The sequence below is a fragment of the Mytilus edulis genome, chromosome 4, assembly GCF_963676685.1.
Source record: "Mytilus edulis chromosome 4, xbMytEdul2.2, whole genome shotgun sequence".
Classification (NCBI taxonomy): Eukaryota; Metazoa; Mollusca; class Bivalvia; order Mytilida; family Mytilidae; genus Mytilus; species Mytilus edulis.
Genome location: NC_092347.1, coordinates 5,640,685 through 5,661,143, shown reverse-complemented (window position 1 = coordinate 5,661,143; position 20,459 = coordinate 5,640,685). Strand labels below are relative to the sequence as shown.

Here is a 20,459-nt window from a genome sequence, read left to right as displayed (position 1 = left end):
TGTTTCTGTCTGTTTCTTAAAAAAACTGAAAACTTATTTTTCCTTTTCTTGTGAAATATGTACAATAGCCTGTGTATATATCTGAAAGAAGAAAAATGTTGAAAGTAAATAAAATTCTTCGATGGGATCTCTTGGACAAAGTCATTCTTGGTGGAATTGGCTGTTATCAGCTCTTTGGTGGGTTGTTGTCTATTTGACAGATTCACCATTTCCATTCTCAATTTTATTTATGGAAACTTGTAAGTAAGAATCATTTTCTTCAAATTTGTTTCCATTGACAATCTTACTCTTCCTCCAAGGCATGGCAATACCACAAAAGCCACAACTCATTCTTAGTTATTCTTGTAACCGCAATGCTTTGCAATAGTAGTGGCATGAAACCTCATGGAATAGAAACTTCAATTAATCATAACTTTCTAAAATTGAGGCCATTTTTAAGCAAAGTTGATCCATACACCCTTTGGTATTGAAGTCCATAAAGTATGTGTGTCACTGAGCTGTTATAAGGCACCCTATGTTTCCATTACCAAGTTTTTTTTAAACTTTTGGGATCAAACCAGTCCCCTGTTATAATGTTATGAATATACATAAAAAGAATACCCTGTTACCTTCTTAACAATTCCAGATTTGTTGGACCATTTACCAGAAACACTGTTATTTCATTATTCTGCTTTAAAATAGCCAGTAAATGAAACTGGTTCCCATTTGACTTCAATACTTAGAAATAAAAATGACATAAGGAAATACTTGCAACCATTTAATAACTAAAACACAATCTCATTTTACACTACTTTTTACAATGATTCTTCATTAAAAAAATTTAAAAAGAAGACATCTTGCTCTAAAGAATGTTTATTGGAATCAGGTGTAGATGTGTATAACAGAAAAAGTAATTTATTTGTTCTAATGGAATCGTTATCTACCAGATGTGGCTACAAAAACCTACTGCAATTACATAAATGCTACTTTCATGTGAAAAGCAATTTAGTGAAGAAATTTAACTTTGTACTAGGTGAACTCTTTTAGTTCTTGCCAATAAATAGAAAAACAGAGAACATTTTGTCAGTTTAATAGAAGTCATCAACATTTTAGTCAGAAATGGATAATACTAAAAGTCAATAAAATATATATAGACATCAATGTACAATTTGTTAGATAAATGCAAACAGGATGCATTAGAAAGAAAATGTGTTAAATATTCAGTATTTTGTTTTTCGTTTTATCAGTCACATTGTACTTTAAACGTGGTAAATCACTGAAAGGGGAGTGTAAACTTGTATTAATATTTCTACCAATAGTTGTGGCTTTAATTGAAGTAGGACAGAGGGTCACTCGGTACATTTTCTGTATGGCTTGTTTATTAAAAGGGAGATAACTTCAGGTCTTTATTTTAAACATTCATGTAGAAAAATAATTTCACATATCAATCAGTGCCAGAAATCAATATGTATAAAGGTGGTAAAGATGATATTGATTTCCTCATTCTGTAATCAAGTAACTTAAAAATCATCAGGTTTCTAAAATAAAAAGTTAGAAGTTGTCAACTGAAACCGTTCAATTAATTTAACAAATCCTTTGAATAGTAGCTATTTCAAGCCTCCGAACATTTATAACTGAACTTTTTTACCAAGTCAAATTTACTATTTCCATGACTTATTTGACAATAAATGTACATTATTTGTTTTTAACGGTTGATGCACAAGTAGATACCAAGGATACAAACAAAGACCTAAAGTCAAAGAAAAACACTCAAAACCATGGCCAAGAAAGACAAACGAAAGTACAAAACATTACACTCACACAAAACTAAAAATAAAATTAGCAACACAAACCCAACTTAAAACTGATGCCACTAGTTACACCAACATGTTACTCCTGTAAAATACAACACACGTCTGGCATAAATACAAAATTACAATCCTGGTATATATGATGAGTTTATATTTATAACAGGGTTGAAGGACCTTATTTAGAAAAATAACTGCCAATACAGTTGTCTCTTTAGATATGTCTGAGCTTATGTTGATGGTTGTGATAAACAAATAAAAAACTTTATTGTAAAAAAGGTAAAGACCAAATTTAAAAGTATTTAGGTACATGTTTATATGAAATTACAATCACCTAAAATGAAATTAAAAAAATCATCTGTAATTTTGATATGCTTAAACTCTACTATAAGTAAGTCTTTTCCACCTAGTATATTTATGCCATTAAAAGCTTTATTTACTGCTAGTGATTTTATAGAAATACACAACTTCTACTCTCTCAGCATAGATAAAAATTATAATGTTTCTTCTGGGTGTGAACAAAATTAAATTGGGGAAAAAAAATTGTCCATCTGTTGTAAAAAAAAATTCAAACCAATTTATGTTAAAAATAAAACTCTTCCCGTCCTTGAACTCCCTGTTGAAGTTAAAGGGTTGTTCCCTAAAGGGATTTCATTAGCGGAATACTGGACTGGTTTCCTTTGTTCCCTAAGGGATTTCATTGGTGGAATACTGGACTGTTATCCTGTCAAACTGGTATCCTACTCCATCTGTTGACGAGACATTTCTTGAGAGTTCACACCTACCTTTTCTTGGTTAATAATTATCACATTTCTTCTCAAACAAATTTAACTAAACCCAATTTTTCATTCCTTGCTTGATATGTCAGCATTTAGCATCTTTAGGTAAGGTTTCAATTATATATTTTTTTATTATTTATACATGCCCTAAAAGTATAACATACAGTACACTAGTTTATATCATAGATATAAAAAAACAATTTTTTACATTTTTTAATGTTTTTAATTTCCATTTTCTAGTATACAAAACATTCTATCAGAAAATACATGTATTTTTTTATGTTTCTATTTTTTCCTAATATTTTTATATTGGAGTTTCATTTATGTTTCTGTTTTTTCCTAATATTTCTATATTGGAGCGTCATTTATGTTTCTGTTTTTTCTTGTTTTAGGGTGATTTCATTTATTTACAGTTGACAGTAAACCAAAAGATTTTGAATGGCTGCTAATATAAACCTTGAAAAGAGTTATGTAATATTTGATTCAATGTCTCCCTCTCTTTTACAGTTTTGAAGACTCAAATAGCAATGGGGTGCCCTCCATGGCCAATGTCTACCGTCCAATGGATATATCACCAGACATGGGTTCACAGAAGTCCAGAAAGAACAAAGAAGACAAGTACTGTGGGGTGTGTGGAGACAAAGCCCTGGGTTACAACTTTGACGCCATATCATGTGAATCCTGTAAAGCTTTCTTCAGAAGAAATGCTCCTAAGGGTCTGGTAAGTTAACATTGTCATAGATATAAGAAGATGTGGTATGAGTTCCAATGAGGCAACTCTCCATCCAAGTCACACAATTTGTAAAAGTAAATCATTCTAGGTCAAACTGCAGTCTTCAACATGGAGCCTTGGCTCAAACTTTTTCAACATTGGTTTCCACATTTAAGTTTCTACTGGCATTATTTTTCAGTATTTTTTTTTAGTCACTTGGCCCTTGAAAAGATGATTACAGAGCTTATTTCATCCTGGATTTTATTTTTTATTTTTAAAATAGTTTATTAAAAACTGTTTAAAAAATTGTTCCAAACATTTTCAAAATGTTTATCTGGATGGTTCTTAGCGGTATTTTCAACCCATGGCACCCATCATTTAACTTTACCTTTTTGTAAAGAACATACATGTCAACCTCTGACAATGGGAAATCATGTCATGACATGACATGATATGTCAAAAAGCGTGTGAAAACGCGTGACGTAGATGCGGACTTGTTAATATGAATGTGGTAATGTTCATAATTTCATACAAATGTGTGAATATAAAAGAACAATATATATTCTATTTTGAACTTTTATTGTATTTAACAGTGGTCTGTTATGTTGCTTTTAAAGCACCACCACTAGGCACATATTTAAAACAACTGCCAGTTTCAATTTTAGTTACATTTATTTGATAACAGCACACAATACAAATGTAACATAGTCAAGTTCAGATCAGAATTCAGTGTTAATTTCTTTATAATTGAAAAGGCTCTCCCACAGTAGGAATTGATATTTGACTGAATTAGCTTTATCAAGATTTGAAAGAATGTCATAATGTTGTTGTTTTTTTGGCAATGTAAAATGTCATCTATAGATTATCTCTGCCATTGCTCCAATTGCTATTGCCTGGTTAAAACTGGGTAGTTCATCAGAAGAAAGCTGGTACTATCAGAGCTGATGCAACAGTTCTGTGGTATTTTTATCCCCATGGCCTGTAGAAATCTGTTGCCGTGTTGGCTAGATTTGAAACTGAAATTGAAAAAGAAAAATGTGTTATAAATTGGATTTCTATTAGATAAACATGTTAAATGTTTATTCAAATAGCTACATTGTATTTCTCCTCTCAAATGTATTGTTTTTTTATCATTGCAACGTAGAATGCACAAATTATGCGTTACTTGTCACTCGATCATTTAAACTCGAACTCCAAAATAATCTTGCCGTACACATCGTTTTGGCTTAACAATTGGCACTTTAGGCGACGGTACAGGTCCTGAAAAGTGACCTCTTTCTGTGCACATTTCCCCTATAAAGTGAATTTGAAAGAAAGTCACAAAATTGTTAAAACTAATCACAAACTACTTACCTTTTACTGTTTGTCCATATAGAAAAATAAACAAATTATACGGCAGCCAAACAATTGCTTCGAACTTTTCGGTATTTATCGCCGAATAAGGAAAAAACCCGAGAATAGCGATATCACTAACGACCAAAAAATGAAAAGAACAAACAAGCGTGTAATTGCGTGTAAAGTGGTGAAAAGCGTGTACACGCCATGTGACAAAATCCTCGCGTGTAAACCGTTGAAAAAGCGTGTATTACACGCGAATATCATGTCACTTGACATGTATGGTAAAGAATGGAAATTGAAGTTGGGAAAATAAATTTGCACCGCAATCTTCAGTGAAATTGTTTTGATGTTGATGGATAACACATGTAATATCGTGACTTCTATGGTATTAAATGGTATATTATATTGAGAACTATACTTTAAATGTAGTTTACTCAAAAACACATAACGTCATATTGTATCGGCAAAAGATTTTATGAAATCTATTATTATTGAGACGAGAAGGTTAAGTTCTTCGATGAGTACAATTGAACATTTAATATTGTAGAGGGGGATACTATTAGAAGTAGTAGTTTTTGTTGTCACTCTAAGATTAATATTTAGATAATCTCAACTCTGATTCTAAAAATCACATGCAGAAAAGCGATTAGGACAGTTACAGGTAATCATATGCTTTTATTTGAAAGTTAACAATGGGAAAAAAAATTATAACGATTGAGTAAATATTACGTGAATATTTCTTGATAGCTACAATTGTGAATAAAAAATGAAGTCTGTAGAACGTCAATATTTGTCGTTCATTTCAAGAACAATTTGGTCTCTTGCAAAGCTTATTTTTTGCTTAAAAAGATAATCAAGTTTCTTTGATCTTCAAAACATTTAAGAAAATTGAATCGTAAATTTAGAAGTAGTCATGGATAAAGAACATTATTTTAGAAGTCGTATATTGCTTAATGTGTACAATGCAATGAATAAATTATAAGAATTTACATAGAACTTAAACAAAAACATTTCAAACTCAGCTAAATCATCTTCAATGAAAAGCTTACTAACTAGAGATAAAGCACACAAAATAAAGTTTGGCAATGTGCGATAAAAACATAAGCAAATAAAGTTGATCAAATGAGGAAATACAAAGGCAGGTTGACTGCAAATTTGATAAGTAAATTCCTTAAAAGTTTGAACATGAAAAATTTGAGAATGGAATGGGGAATATGTCAAAGAGACAACAACCCAACCAAAAAGTAGAAAACAGCCGAAGGCCACCATTGAGTCTAATCAACACAGTGTGAAAATCCTGCCCCCCCCCACTCGGGAAACAGATCTACATTGTTCAATGGCTGTGATATTTTTTACCAAAACAGCTGCTGAATATCTGAGTAATGTAAATTTTATTGTCATGTGTTTCTATAAATGATATAAAAAATAATAACAGCTTTCTCAAAGTTTTACATGTTTGATAATTGTAATTATAAGATCAGGTAACTAAAATGCAAATTTTTAAGGAAATTCCAAGTTTGCATTTTTTGGTTGTAAATCTCAATATACTCCCCACAAAAGTAAAGCATTCAATATCATCTTAATGACAAATAAAATTTAGGATTGAAGGTATTAATACCCAATATTATTTTATTATTAACCTACTAATGTCTTTTGTCAGGGTACTTTTACTTCTGTATAATGAGTGGTCTTTTTATTCGTTAAATTTAAGCTTGCGTGATGGAATATGTTAAATAATTCGAAGAATGACCTGGCAATGATCTTGGCATTTCTGTGGACAACAATCTACAGGTGCTGATGGTGTATGTTATTTCAATTTTCAAGGTGCTAAAGTTCAAAATGTCAACTATTTTCAAACTAAGATTGAATAATTTAATTCTTAACACAAAATGTAATAAAGATTTGTTTTACCAAGCTGTATTTTAATATGAAATCTATTAACACACTTTATTAAATTCTTTTGGAAAAAACTTGGCCTTACGGTCATAAACTTTCGAGTACATGTACCATTATAGTATGTAGACTCAAAATTCAACCCATCAGAATGCTGGATTTGGTGTTTTTTAAGCAGAAATTGTGTACTCTGTGTTCTGAGTAAAATTGTTTGACAAAGAGCCCAGCTACTAGTCTGAAAAAAATAAGTACATATCTTAGTCTTTCATAGTGTTTTGTTTTTTACAATTTCAGTTATTTGTTTAAAGCAAGTCAAGTGTTGATGTAATCAGCTGATTGTTTACATCTGAATAGACTCTGAGTAGAGATGGCTAATTACTGTATGATGTAATTATCAGTGTTGTGTATCAGTATTACAAATGTGAAGCAACTTATTAATCATTGTTCAAAAGTTCACTTGACCTTGATTGTTCAAAAGTTCACTTGACCTCGTTTATTTTACTCAGGGATATGAATAATAAATTGAATAACAAAGTTGAAACTGCATAGTTATGGTGTGTATAGTTTCAAATCGAAAAACCAGATTTCTAAACAGATTAAACTTTTTTTATCTTTCACAATTTGCAGATCATTTAGGACCTTAGGTCTGCATCATAGGTCAGAACATATTGATCACTATGGCTCTGCAGCTTAAGTGCTAGATGACAGCTTGTAAAGTTTATATTCAAGTCTTGTAGTTAAACATTGTGATTTTAGTCAAAAGTTGGCAAAGAGATTATAGTCCAGGGGGTCTAAAATATGTATCTTAAAGGGGGAAATGTTCCTAATTTGGATAGTTTTGAAAATTTCAAAGATTTTAGGCATTAAATTGAAAAGAGCTATTGAATTATAAGTGGATTCAAAATTAACCTTATTTCCAAAAATTTGTATCATTGCTATTGACACAAAATTAATTAAGTCTGCTTTGACCAAGTAACCTCTATGCACCCTACTAGTGTGTCAAAACATAATTATCATTCCGAAGACTTTAAAGGAAAAATAAAATGCATGTTGACTACATTGAGAATATGTAAATATATCTTTTTGTAGTCTATGAAATTAACATAATGTTACATAAAAAGTGATAAAAATCATAAAAAAGAACTACATTAATATAGATTGAGTGTCACGCGAATGCAATTTTAAAGATTACCAATAACTTCATTAATATGGTCATGACGATTTTTCCGTGATTTATAATATTTGCATGTATTACATGCTTGAACTGTTATGATAAAAATGGAATAGTTGGAAAGTATTCTACACGGTATTGACAATTCTATGAAAGTTTCAATCATACACAATTAGAATGAAAGTTGTAATTATCTCCGACTGTGTTGACTACAGAATCGATACTAGCTGTAGTCATTAAATACCAATCTTGGTGTTTCTCTGATATAATTAATAACGTTTTTAACTGGAATTATGAATTAGTATTTTCTGTCTAAGCACGAGGCGATGAACATTGTAACGATTTTTTATGTGTATAAATGTTAAAGTCAATTCAGGATCAGTGGGCAGGCAGATTTTACAACGAGAATGCATAAAAATAAATGAATTTGAAATGTTAATGCACAGTGTTGATTTAAATGTGTTGACATCTGTCATTTCCATGTATGATTGATTAGAAAAAACCATGCAGAGTACTAGGCTGTTTGTGTCTGCCAAAACATTACCACAATTGCATGAAGAAAATTATATTTTAATGGAAAATTTATCATTATATTTCTTGACTGCACAGTGTAGACTAGGATATCATTAAAGTGCAAAGTACCTTTCTAAATTAATGGGCCATCTCAATGCATTACACACTGCACTTTCTAATATCATAAACTTATATTTTACTCAATGTTTTCTTGTCCTTTTAAGGGAAAATGGTACGAATATAATAAAGTTTCATTAAATCTGTCAAAACATGTTGATTATTTTCACAGTTTTCAAATGATATCTGGAGGTTTGCATGTAGGTGTGAGTGAACCTTCAAATATGCTATGTAAATAAAAATGTCAGATTTGGTAATACATGTAGTGTTTAAAATTGAGATCCATGTTTATGTTTCCAATTAAAACTGTATGACTCATAATTCCTCATTCTGTTTCTATAACAGTTAACACATTGATAGCATTTAACCTCTTTTGGCAGTAATTTTCAAACATTATATTTCTATCTATGACTGTTGTAAAAAAAATAACATCAGCACAAAAACAGATGACATCAGAACAGAAGAGTGAAAGTTGTCGACGCAACAATTGGAAGGTTCATGATTTTTTTATTTCAAAGTACATCAGGGACTTGTACAATAACTGGACTAAAATCCAGCTGCAAAACATGAAATACATGTATATTTGACATTGACATAAAGTTAAAACAAAATAATATATACATTGAATGTGTTTGTTTCGTGTCATTTCTTGTCATTTTTACCACAATATAGAGTTTGCTATAGGTATTTTGTACGTTTTCATATTTGGCCTTCCAACTGTTAAAGAGTCTTTATGTACCAGTAGATGACACAAACCAAAAGATAAACCTGCTATCCTTGATGAGTTTTTACATTGATATACACTTCATGGAATTGTAAATGAAGGCATGGTAAGATTAAAGTATTGAATTTGACAATTTTACTTTCTATTTGTAGGATTACTTTAAATGTCCATATGAAGAGAAATGTAAAATGGATGTTTCAAACAGACGATTCTGTAAAAGATGCCGATTGAGAAAATGCTTTGAGATTGGTATGAGAAAAGAGTACATATTAACGGAAGAAGAAAAAATTAGAAAGAGACAAAGAATTGAAGAGAATAGGTACAATCAGAAATTGTAAGAGTTAAGGAACTTTATATATCTACAGCAAAACCTGAATATACTTCTTCATTGGATTTATATCTTTATAATAATAATAATGTTGGTGCATAGTTTTCCCTTCTCTAGATCCAAATTAAAAATGTCCTGGTCTTTGAATTGGAAAGACATTTGTCACAGGATTTTACTCATTATAATTACCGTAGAGATGCTTAAAGACAAGTCAAGATAATATGATTAGGTTTTGCTGTAGATTGGCTACATCTTATGAATTAGATTACATAACTGATTTGCTGTAAATTGCTTTATATTGTAGAATACACATCTGTTTAACTGTTGATAATTATTTTACTGTATATGACATAAGATTATTTCAGTCAAAAGTAAAATCACAAAAATATTGAACACCGAGGAAAACTCAAAATGGAAAGTCCCTAATCAAATGGCAAAATCAAAAGCTTAAACACATCAAAAGAATGGATAACAACTGTCATATTCCGTACTTGGTACAGGCACTTTCTGATGTAAAAAAATCGTGGATTAAAGGTTTTACAACTATGATATAAAACAAATCATGACTTCCATACACAGCTATAACAGCTATAATATAAAACAATTTATGACGGCCATACTAAGATGCAATATAGCAAAAAAACATCATGACTTCCATACACAGATACAAAATGTTATAAAAATCATAATTTCGATATAACGTTTAAACATTTTTTTTTTAATCTGCACACAATCATCATACATAAAACAGAATTTGAATTTATTTATCTTTTGATTAATTTTCTGTGAGAATTCAGATACATGGATGTACTTTGGTGTTTTGTTACTGTGTACTTAGTTTTCTGCCTTTTTTGTTACAGAAAAATGAGGGATGATACATCACAAGTTAGCCCTCAGTCTGGTGTTGTCAGCTCTACGCAGTTTAAAATGAGATCACTGGAACCTGAAGAGGAATATCTGATTGGTGAGGTTGTATCTGCATACAGGCAGTCCCTGGAAGTATGTATGGAACCCCCAGTAAGGAAAGAGGGACCATCGTTTGGAGACCTAGTTAATATTGCAGAGCTGAGCGTACGTCGAGTAATAGACATGGCCAAGAAGATAAAGTCATTCAAGGCCTTGTCCCAGCTAGATCAGATCAGCTTACTAAAAGGTGGTAGTATTGAACTACTGATCTTACGCTCGGTAATAACATTTGATAAGGAAAAACAGCAGTGGCTTGACCCACTGGATAACTCTGATCATGCTATGACCACAGAACAGATGAGGTTAGCTGAAGGTCCCAACTTGTTCGAGGAACACATGAAATTCACAAAGCAACTTGCCATAGACTTGAAAGCAGATGAGACAATGCTAATGCTGCTTCTAGTTATTTCGTTATTCTCACCCGATCGGCCAAATGTTACAGACAAGTCATACATTTCACAAGAACAGGATAAATATGCTCTGTTACTGTTACGCTACCTAGAATCTAGGTATCCCCCTCATTTTGTACGCAGTATTTATCCCAAGCTGCTGATGAAATTGACTGACATTAGGAATTTGAATGAAGAGCACTCGCATGTGCTTCTGAAAGTAAATCCAGAAGTTATACAGCCACTTATGAAAGAAGTCTTAGATCTTAACTTAAATCCAAATGAGTTGCCACAAAAATCTTGATATGCCACATTTTAGTCAATGAAATTGACATTGTTCTCTATGTGTTGCATGAGTTACTCCGATCTAGGAGAACTAAAAATATGTGTCGAGTGACATGCTGCCACTCAAGTGAAGACTATTTGTCACTTGTAGTTAACTAACTGTTGTGTTGATACAGAGAAGTGATGAAAAATGAGTATAAATTTTTAAAGTTGTAATAATATCAATTTTTTACGAGAAATATCGAGAATTCAGGTAGTACAAGAAGAGAGGAAAATTCAAATTATAACGAAGAATAATTGTTAATTTATATACCGGTGCATGTTAATAACAAATTTCGTAAATTGATGTTAAGTAGTTGAATAAATATTTGAGTTATTTAGGTGTTGAAAATTGCAAACATAAAAAAGATAATATTCAGAAAAACTGAAGAAAGAAGATATTATATCCATATGTTCAAATTATTTTAAATAGAAGTCAATACAGATCAGTCAGGTTAGTCCATGGACATATGCAATATTTGAAATCAAAACTTGTAAACAAAAATCAAATTTGAGGTCACAAGTAACTCAAGAATATTTTTGAAAAAAAAACCCATGAATTTCCTTAAATTTCCAAGATACAATTTCCTCAGATATTCTAGAATTCCTTCTCTGAAATGGTCAAAGAAAGTTGGTGCCTTTTCTTATTAAATAATTCATCGAGCAATACATTGTGATAAGGGAGCTAATTATAGCTTACTACATTGTATGAGCTGATATGTCTCTTTTCATTGGTCTTCGGTTCAGATATTAATCCCAAGATTTCTGTCATCTAAGGTGACATTAAAATATATTTCTTTATTTCATTTTGTAGATACACAAATATATATATTGTATATAACTATATATCAGATTGTCATTTTGTAGTAGGGCAGGGAAGAGGTCGCAATGTGATTGCTTTTGACAGGGGTGTGTCAGGGAGGTTGTATTTATTTCTGCATCCAAGAGTGCATATCTTTTTGTTAAAGGAATTTAAATAAATTGACAAAAATATAATATTGTGTCTTTGTGAATTTGAGAATATAATTAATATAAGTTCTTTGAGTGTAATACAAGTATTTTTTTATTAACCATTTGTTTTACAGTCATTTTGTTTAATCTTACAATGTAAAAGTTTTTATATCAAGAGTATGTCATAAGAGTGAAGCTTTTAACTTTCGAGAAAACTGAAATTTCGCTTTCATTTCTTTTAAAAGTTTCACATCATAGTGAATATTCGAGAAAAATAATCTGTTATCTTTTTGACTTGAAGATTTTGTCCTATTTGGCTGTTGCAATAACATTTGTGTCGGGTGTATAATTTAACAGATTTAATTTTATCTTTGTAAAAATGTCTTTTCTTTCTCATCAATGAGACAATACTAGGATTGAAAGAAATTTGTAGCAGCCATATTGTTTTGTCTATTTATACCTTCCTTGTTAGAATTTTATTTTTGTTTCTTTTTAAATGTTAAAAGATTTAAGAATGACTGTAAAACAGATACAATCTATGACTAACTATTTCGTGTAACTTTAGTGCTATATTTGTTTCTATGTGATTGTTTTTGTGATAGTTAATATTTTTTAACACAAAAGATGGAATGTAGAATTGAATAGTGAACACATACATATAAAGATGAAAAACTGTATAATTGATATGTACACCAAAAGATTGGCTACATAGATTCTTGGCCGTGTACTTGACCACATTCTGTCTTGCCAATGATTTTAGAGAAGGGCAACCTGTATGAACTCTGAATTTATGTATGAGTGATCTTACACAGTATTAATTCACTCACATATAATGCAGAAATTTGTAAAAACTTCACAAAATGTTTTAGTACTAAATTAAAAGTGAAAGAAAAGGTTTTCAAACATTGCTTTTTCACACTTTTGATTTTTTGTTAAGATGCATGGTTTCTAACTTCTTTCTTGAACAGGTTAATTGTCCTTGGTTGATTGTTATAAGATAACAAGTCAGAAAATATTAACTGAAAATATTTGATTTTTTGGGACTAGAAGTTTTGACCAGTTATGATTTCAAACAAGCTTATATATACATAGATGTCAATTTTAGAAAGTCTATACTGTACCATAAAACAATAATGTCAGTGCTATGTGATTTTGAAGTGCTAAATAATTATTTTGTGTTAAGTATTTTGTTAATGTCTTTAAAAAAAGTGCAGCTTTTAAATGTAATATATTCAGGTGGTATGTAATTTGAGAGGAATTATTATTTTCACCTGGATCTCAATAACATTTCTGATTTTAGAAAGAAAGAATTTATTTTTTTTTAACTCTCTATTTTTTATAAATAGAATTACTATTTTGTTTTTCATATCTTTTACTTTCTATATATTGTCAGATTCTATTTCTTAAAAAAACATATTTTTTAACCATGCATGAAAACAGTCTTAACATCTATTTAACTAATATCAATGAAGATGTGTCATAGCTCATCATGAAAACAAATCATACTTTTTTATTTTGTTTTAAGGATGCTTTATCTTTTTCTATAATCTTGGAAAATTTTGGAAAAAAAAACATTTGTTGATATTGTTTCTGTAAAAATTGTTAATGATATAAAAATGTCGACTAACTGTTGTCATATGTACATTGATCACATTGGTGTAAATGTAAAGATTTGATTGGTCAGTATTGATTATTGACAACTTTACCTCAATTGTGATTGGTCAGAATAAACTCAATTTTTTTGTTGGTAAACCATCACACTCATTAGTTTGAGTTTTGTTTTAAACCTTAAAAGATCTTTATGAAGTAGCAAGTTATAGGCTACTTCTCTCTAACACAGGTTTGAGTTGGGTCAAGATTAACAATTGTAAAATACACATCAGAAAGACATAAGGCTCCTTAAATTGATCTCAAGCCACTTTCGTCTTATTGTGATCAAGTCCTGTGCCATATATATTTGTTATTATGTTTTCTTTCATTTGTTAATGGAGTAGATTTAGTCTCGCCCCAACTCTTGCAGAAAAAAATTGGATATTCTATTCTTTTGGAATTTTTTCTCATAAAAATACATAAGTCAAGACTTAGTTTTTGAAATTGTGAATATAGTCTGAAAGATGGATGAAATTCTTACATAAGGATAAATTATGGGTAATAATCAAAACCTTACATTTTATTTAATAACAAGAAATATTACTTATATCTTTTTCTGAAGAACATGCTAAAATAGGAGAGATATAAAAATTTGGAGCAATGCATTATTGAAGTAGCAAAGTTTTGACAGATCTTTTAAGGTTTATAACATTTACTAGTCAGCTTAGATGTATTATATTTCAGTTTACTGACTAGTTTTCAAGGGCAGATAATAAATGGCTCGACGGTGGACTGGTTTCCAGTCTGGTTGCTATATATGCGCGGTAGATATTTTTGCTATGAGATCCCAGATCATTTATATGTAGCCTGGTCAATAAACAATTTATGTCCTGTTATTTTGTTTATATTTATCAGCCAGTGCAATTTGAGAAAAGAATAGATATTCTAACCCATAAAATACTAGTGTATTTATTATAGCATTAAACACCTTATTAGAGGAATTATTTGGTGTATAGACTAGACCGATTCACTCACAAAAAAAATCTGAATGATATGATAAAATAAATGGACTGATTATGTACAAAACATTACACACACAAAAAATATGATTTTCAGCAACATAAATAACAACTGACCTTAGACAGGCACATACAGAATGTGACATTTAAACATGTCTCACCAACACTCTTTAAAGTTAGGACAGTGATATAGTTGATAAGGGAATAACCCAGCAGAACGATATAAAGCACAAAAACAACTAACTAATTCAGAAAATAAAATACTATGGATCGGGGAGTATTATAATAACTGTTAGTATAATAGTCCCAGGATGAATTAAGTATAAATACACCAATAACAGTTAGCAAAAAATATAACATTGTACAATGCAAAAAATATAGGTTTCACAAATAAGGAACAGCCTAATTTCCAAACAAAAACTTTGTATCTATGCAAGAAATTTGTGGTTAAAAAATTCTTTACTTAATTATTTACCATTGATACATAGATTACATTAACATAAATTTACGTTTGGACATATTTAAAACACTGTATGTTGAAAGTCTTTTGCTTATTAATGCTACATCCTTGTGTGGTTTGGATATACTGAGATGCTATTATCTTATTAAAGATGTAGTCTTGATTGGCAAAATTGACAACAGAAGGATTTTGTTTCTTTTGTATGTTGCAACAATGCAGAAAAGTATATATTTTTTTTTGTCTTATATATGTTATAGTTTTTGTTAGTCAATTTATCTTAAGATGGAGTTGTGAGTCAACTAAACTTAAGAAGGTGTTGCCTGATACAAGATTTAGCTCCAACCTGATGATTTGACTAAAAGGTTATTTCTCGTCTTGGCTTGAAGTTGTCTGAGGTCAAGTAGACCTCAGAAGATTTTGTTAATTTACGGTTCTCTTGGGTGAAGTTGACCTTAGAGGGTTTTATCTTCTTTCAGTTATAGTTCTCCTATGTAAATTTGAACTCCGAAGGTTTTGTCATGTTTAAGTTACAATTCCTCAAGGTAAATTCTAAACGGAAAGTCCTTAATCCAATGACAAAGTCAAAAACACATCACACCATTAGAAAACAACTGTAATATTCCTGATTTGGTACAGGAATTTACTTTATGTAAAAAATGGTAGATTAAACCTTGTTTCATAGCTAGCTGAACCTCTTACTTGTACGACAGTCACATAGAAATCCATTATATTGACTACAATGTGTGAGCAAAACAAACAGATATAATAGGTAAAATTGTCAAAAATAGGGGTACAGCAGTCAATATTATATTATAATCTTAATCAATGCTAAAACAAATAGCTAATCAGCAAAGGCAAACAAAATTGCATAAAGACCGACAAAGTACATACATGTTTAAGCAAAAATTAAAGACAACAATTCAAAAAATGAAAATAGCTCAGCGAAGGATACCAGAGGGACATTCAAGCCCATAGAAAAAAAAATTAATTGACAACACCATGGCTAAAAAAAAAAGACAAACAGACATAAAAAAGTAAAGTACACAAGACACAACATAGAAAACTAAAGATTAAGAAACACGAACCCCACAAAAAAACTGGGACTGATCTCAGATGATCCGGAAGGGTAAGCAGATACTGCACCATATGTGGAACCCATAGTGTTGCTCATGTAATACAAACCAAGCAAATAGTCTTATTCGGTAGGTCACATTCGTGGAAAGACAACGGGATTCTAGTTACGACATAAAGAACATATCCGATAACATCTGCGAAACGGATATTTTGTAACAGTCAACTAACTCGTGATGGCGTCCGTAAATTTCCGAAGAGATGTGAAACAGATATTCTGTAACGGTCAACCAACTTGTGATGGCGTCCGTAAAATTTACGAAGGGATGATTTCATCTTCACCATTTGGAACTCTTGGTTTAATAGTTTCCTTGTGAGCAGCAATCCTCTTTTAAGGAAAACACAAGCCTGGGAATATCGTATCAATTGGGAGATATATACTCCGTATACAGATGCTTCTGGAATGTAATACATAGAAAAGGAAAGTTCACAATTTGGAAGCCGAAATTATCTCTTTTATCATAAAGTTTTTTTTTTCAACCGACCCTCATTGCCAATTTGTAGTAAGTGAATATATGGGGCATACTTTTACTGTATCAGTTGTTTCCTTTATCTCTAGTTCGATGGGTTATATGCGTTCAACAGTCTCCAAATTTTGAATTATTTAGTGAGAGAATATCATCTTTATAGTGAAAAGTAAAGTTAAAAGATATTGCTAACTTCTTTTCTTTCTTCCTAAAAAGTTTCTGTATGAAGTCTGCATTATAAGGATAGAGGAACAACAAGTCGGCAAGAAAAGAGACACAGTTTGTTCCCATGGGAATGCCGATTGTTTGTTGAAAAACACGTCCGCCATTCGTAACAAATATATAGTCCATCAAGAAATCAAGCATCTTGAATGTCAGTTGCAGAGAATGCTTTTTTTTTTTTAAATCGGATTGATTTTTTTACTAAGTAGGATGTATCCCTCCTTGTGACAAATTACTTGTATCTTCGTTGGCCATTCTTTTTTTTATCAAATAAAGCAATACCAACCCTAACAATTTGTCATTTAGTTTGGAATGGGGAATACTTGTGTAAAGTATAGAATAGTCAAATGTTTTAATACAGTTGCAAGATAAAAGAGTCTTAGATTGTATGTTATCTAAATGATCTTTGATTTTTTTTTAGTATTCACATCTGATTCACACCAACACTAGAATATGCGGTTTCGCAATAACTTTGAAGCCCGGCTTAGATTGCTGATAAAAATGATTTAGAAAGAGATGTCGTGGAGCACTTGGGAGACTCAGCAACACACCGTTGTTTGTTAGGGTATTTATTTACTAGTAGTTAAAGTATCCAATATAGTGATATATACTGCAGCTGTGCTATTTCAGCAGTCAAATTGCATTGACCGTATATTCATATGTGATATACAGTCACTGACCGTATATCACCTTGTTTATGACGTTGACAATATGTTTCCGTAGAGTTGTATTTATGACGTCAATAAAACATACAGGTTCGCGGAAATTTTACGTCTTCCGTTGAAAATTAAGAATTGATGTTTTTTTTCCCTAAATGCTTAATTTAGAACAGTTATAAGAGTTGCAGTATATAAAGAATAACCATACATTGTCTCGAAATATCAATGTTATTTCTACTCGGCTCGAAACAGGTAGAAATGCTCGGCACAGCCTCGCTTTCTACCTGTTTCTAAGCCTTGTACAAATAACATTGATATTTCGAGACAATGTATGGTTATTCTATATGGAAGATCCAGTTTTCAACGTTTGTTGAAATTCCAAAGGAACATAGAGCAGACATATGATTATCCAGGATTTTCCTCTTATGTCGTGGGGATAAATGTTGAGTTTCCAAGTGAATTGTCAGGACCTAATTCATTTATCAAGCATTATGTATTCTACACATAAAAACGCTGTTCTTTTGGGACTTTAAGAGCAACACAATGGTGGTATGTATAAATGAGCCACCCAAAAGTAAATAACAAAAGATAGACTTATCAATAAAGGTACCCCTTAAAATACGATGATTAGTGTTAAATCTAGTGATTTGACATTACTCAAAAGTGGATTGGTAATGAACTCTTTGCTTACCTTAATGTAGTGATGTCGAATACCAGAGAGAGAGAGGACGGTACTATGGTTACGACAATTCGAACATATCCGTCATTATTTTTGAAACAGATATTCCATTACTGTAACAGTGTATACTTATTGACTGGGTATGAGTGGAAAAGTAGGTTTATTGTCCCGAGGAGCAACTATTGCCATGAGCCGTAACCGAGGGCAATACTTATATCCGAGGGACAATAAACTTACTATTCCACGAATATCCAGTCAGTAAGTGTTTTATTATATCGAAAAAGAAAACATACAATAAATAGCGGTGAAAATCAACTATCGTAATATTAAAAAGAAGAAACCAAACCATAACGTTAACTTCATAGATATGTTCAAATGCTAAGGCTACGTCTTGCACTGGCGTCAACCTTATACTAGATACAATAGGTAAAACACGACGACGTTACTCCCGCGTTATTTTCAAAATCCTCCAACCGCGTAGCTGCTTTTAAAATTCCGCGAAATATAATGACGCTTGCGGTCAAATAGTTTCACCCAGGTCCAATAGTTTGAAACTTTTGACCGGTCCAATAGTTCAAAGCTTGTAATTTGCAAAATAGCGAAAATATTGTGTACTTATTTTATATAGAAAATGATAATTAACTGAGTTATAATAGTGTTTCATATTCTTGATAGCGTCTGTTAAGTTTTAAAAAATATGACTTAAAGTTTACCTTTTGGAACCCTAAATAGTTTCCTTGACACAAGAATCATCTTTTGTCAGATTTGTTGAATATGAATGTATATTTTAACAACAAAATATCGGCATTCCTATGGGGACGAACTGTGTGCCTCTCCCTGTCGACCTATCCTCATTTTCATATGAATCGGGATTCCTTAAGACACTTGTCAAACACAAGAAGATCATAGAAGCTTTAATTTCAAATTCAGATATATTGGTGATGTTTTTTTTCCCTTTAACAATCCAAACGTTTCTGATTAGGTTCCATTTATATATTTTCCTTAGAACTAGAAATTAAAGAAACAATAGACACGGCTTCCTCTGCCTCAATTTTATACTTATATTTGGAATTTAGCATAATTTATCTTAGTGTAAAATCTATGACAAACGAAATAATTCTGATTTTGAAATTATCAATTTCCTCCACCATAGTAGCAATATACCAACTTCAACTGTATATTGGATACACATTTCCAAACTTTTTTTCGGTATTAGCAGCTGTATTTCATACATAAACGTCACCAGTGTCTGAGCAGATAGTTGATGAACTAGGCGTTTGTCAAGGAAAGTTTTGTCCTTTTCTAAAAAAAAAAAAAGGGTAATAGGAAGATGCCAACTAAGACCTTGTTGATAACTATTCCGTATCATCTTCACAGATAATACACATTGGTCTTGAAGTATACATTATAGGTACTGACATTGTTTATCGTCTCAATAGCGTATGGTGTGCTATTGTAAATTTTTGTATTCTTGTAATATTTTTGGGCATGCGCTTTTTCTTTATGACTTTTTCGATGACATATTTGTTTGTTTTGAAAATTTCTAGCGATTCAGATTCTAACACAATGTTGACCGTGGTATCCCTATTATGACATTTTACCGTTTATGTATGTTTGTTTTGTTCACACATCTTTTTCAATATAATATAATTTTTATGTGACTGTCATACAGTTGGGGGTTCACCTAGCTATAAAACCAGGTATTATATACGATTTTCTACATACGAACATTAGTCAGGAACATGATAGCTGTTGTCCATCCGTTTGGTGTATTAGAGGTTTCGATTTTGCAATCCGATTGGGGAATTTTCGTTTTGAATTTTCCTCGGAGTACGTTTTTGTTTATATTTTATTTTCTAATATTCGAGATTTGGATATTGGTAACCTACTCTTGCATTTATTTTCTTCTCAACAAGTACACAATAAAGAGTATTTATATTATCTTACCTCCTATACATTTCTAGGAATATGATTGGTTAAAAGCGTCCACGTGGAGACGGTGTATATTTGATATTAGGTTAGTAGGGAGGCGGGGCTTATTTCATACATGGTTAGTTGTGGTGTTGCGTCCCTTTATAAAAACAAAACGGTTTTGAGAAAAAATCTTAAAGGTTTCAACAGACGAAGAAATTGATGATTAAGATTGAAATGAATTCATAATTCACATTTAAACCTATTAAGTTGTTATTGCTGGCATCTGTTTTTATAGGATCAAGGAAAGTAGTTTCTAAATGCTAACA

General features: G+C 31.2%; 1 protein-coding gene across 19 annotated transcripts in view; it reads left to right on the top strand.

The window, feature by feature from the left end:
• Positions 1-14,478, top strand: part of LOC139521686 (vitamin D3 receptor-like) — a 160,569-nt gene extending 146,091 nt beyond the window's left edge. For 11 of the 19 annotated variants that reach the window (XM_071315206.1, XM_071315209.1, XM_071315208.1 and 8 more), the window contains 3 exons: positions 3,074-3,287; positions 9,187-9,368; positions 10,223-14,478. In XM_071315206.1, the coding sequence (XP_071171307.1) occupies positions 3,074-3,287; positions 9,187-9,368; positions 10,223-11,021 (1,195 nt within the window). In that variant the 3' untranslated portion in view covers positions 11,022-14,478. The remainder of the gene's footprint in view (positions 1-3,073; positions 3,288-9,186; positions 9,369-10,222) is intronic. The other 8 variants (XM_071315213.1, XM_071315214.1, XM_071315217.1 and 5 more) reach the window with 1 other exon arrangement.
• Positions 14,479-20,459: the final 5,981 nt, after the last annotated feature.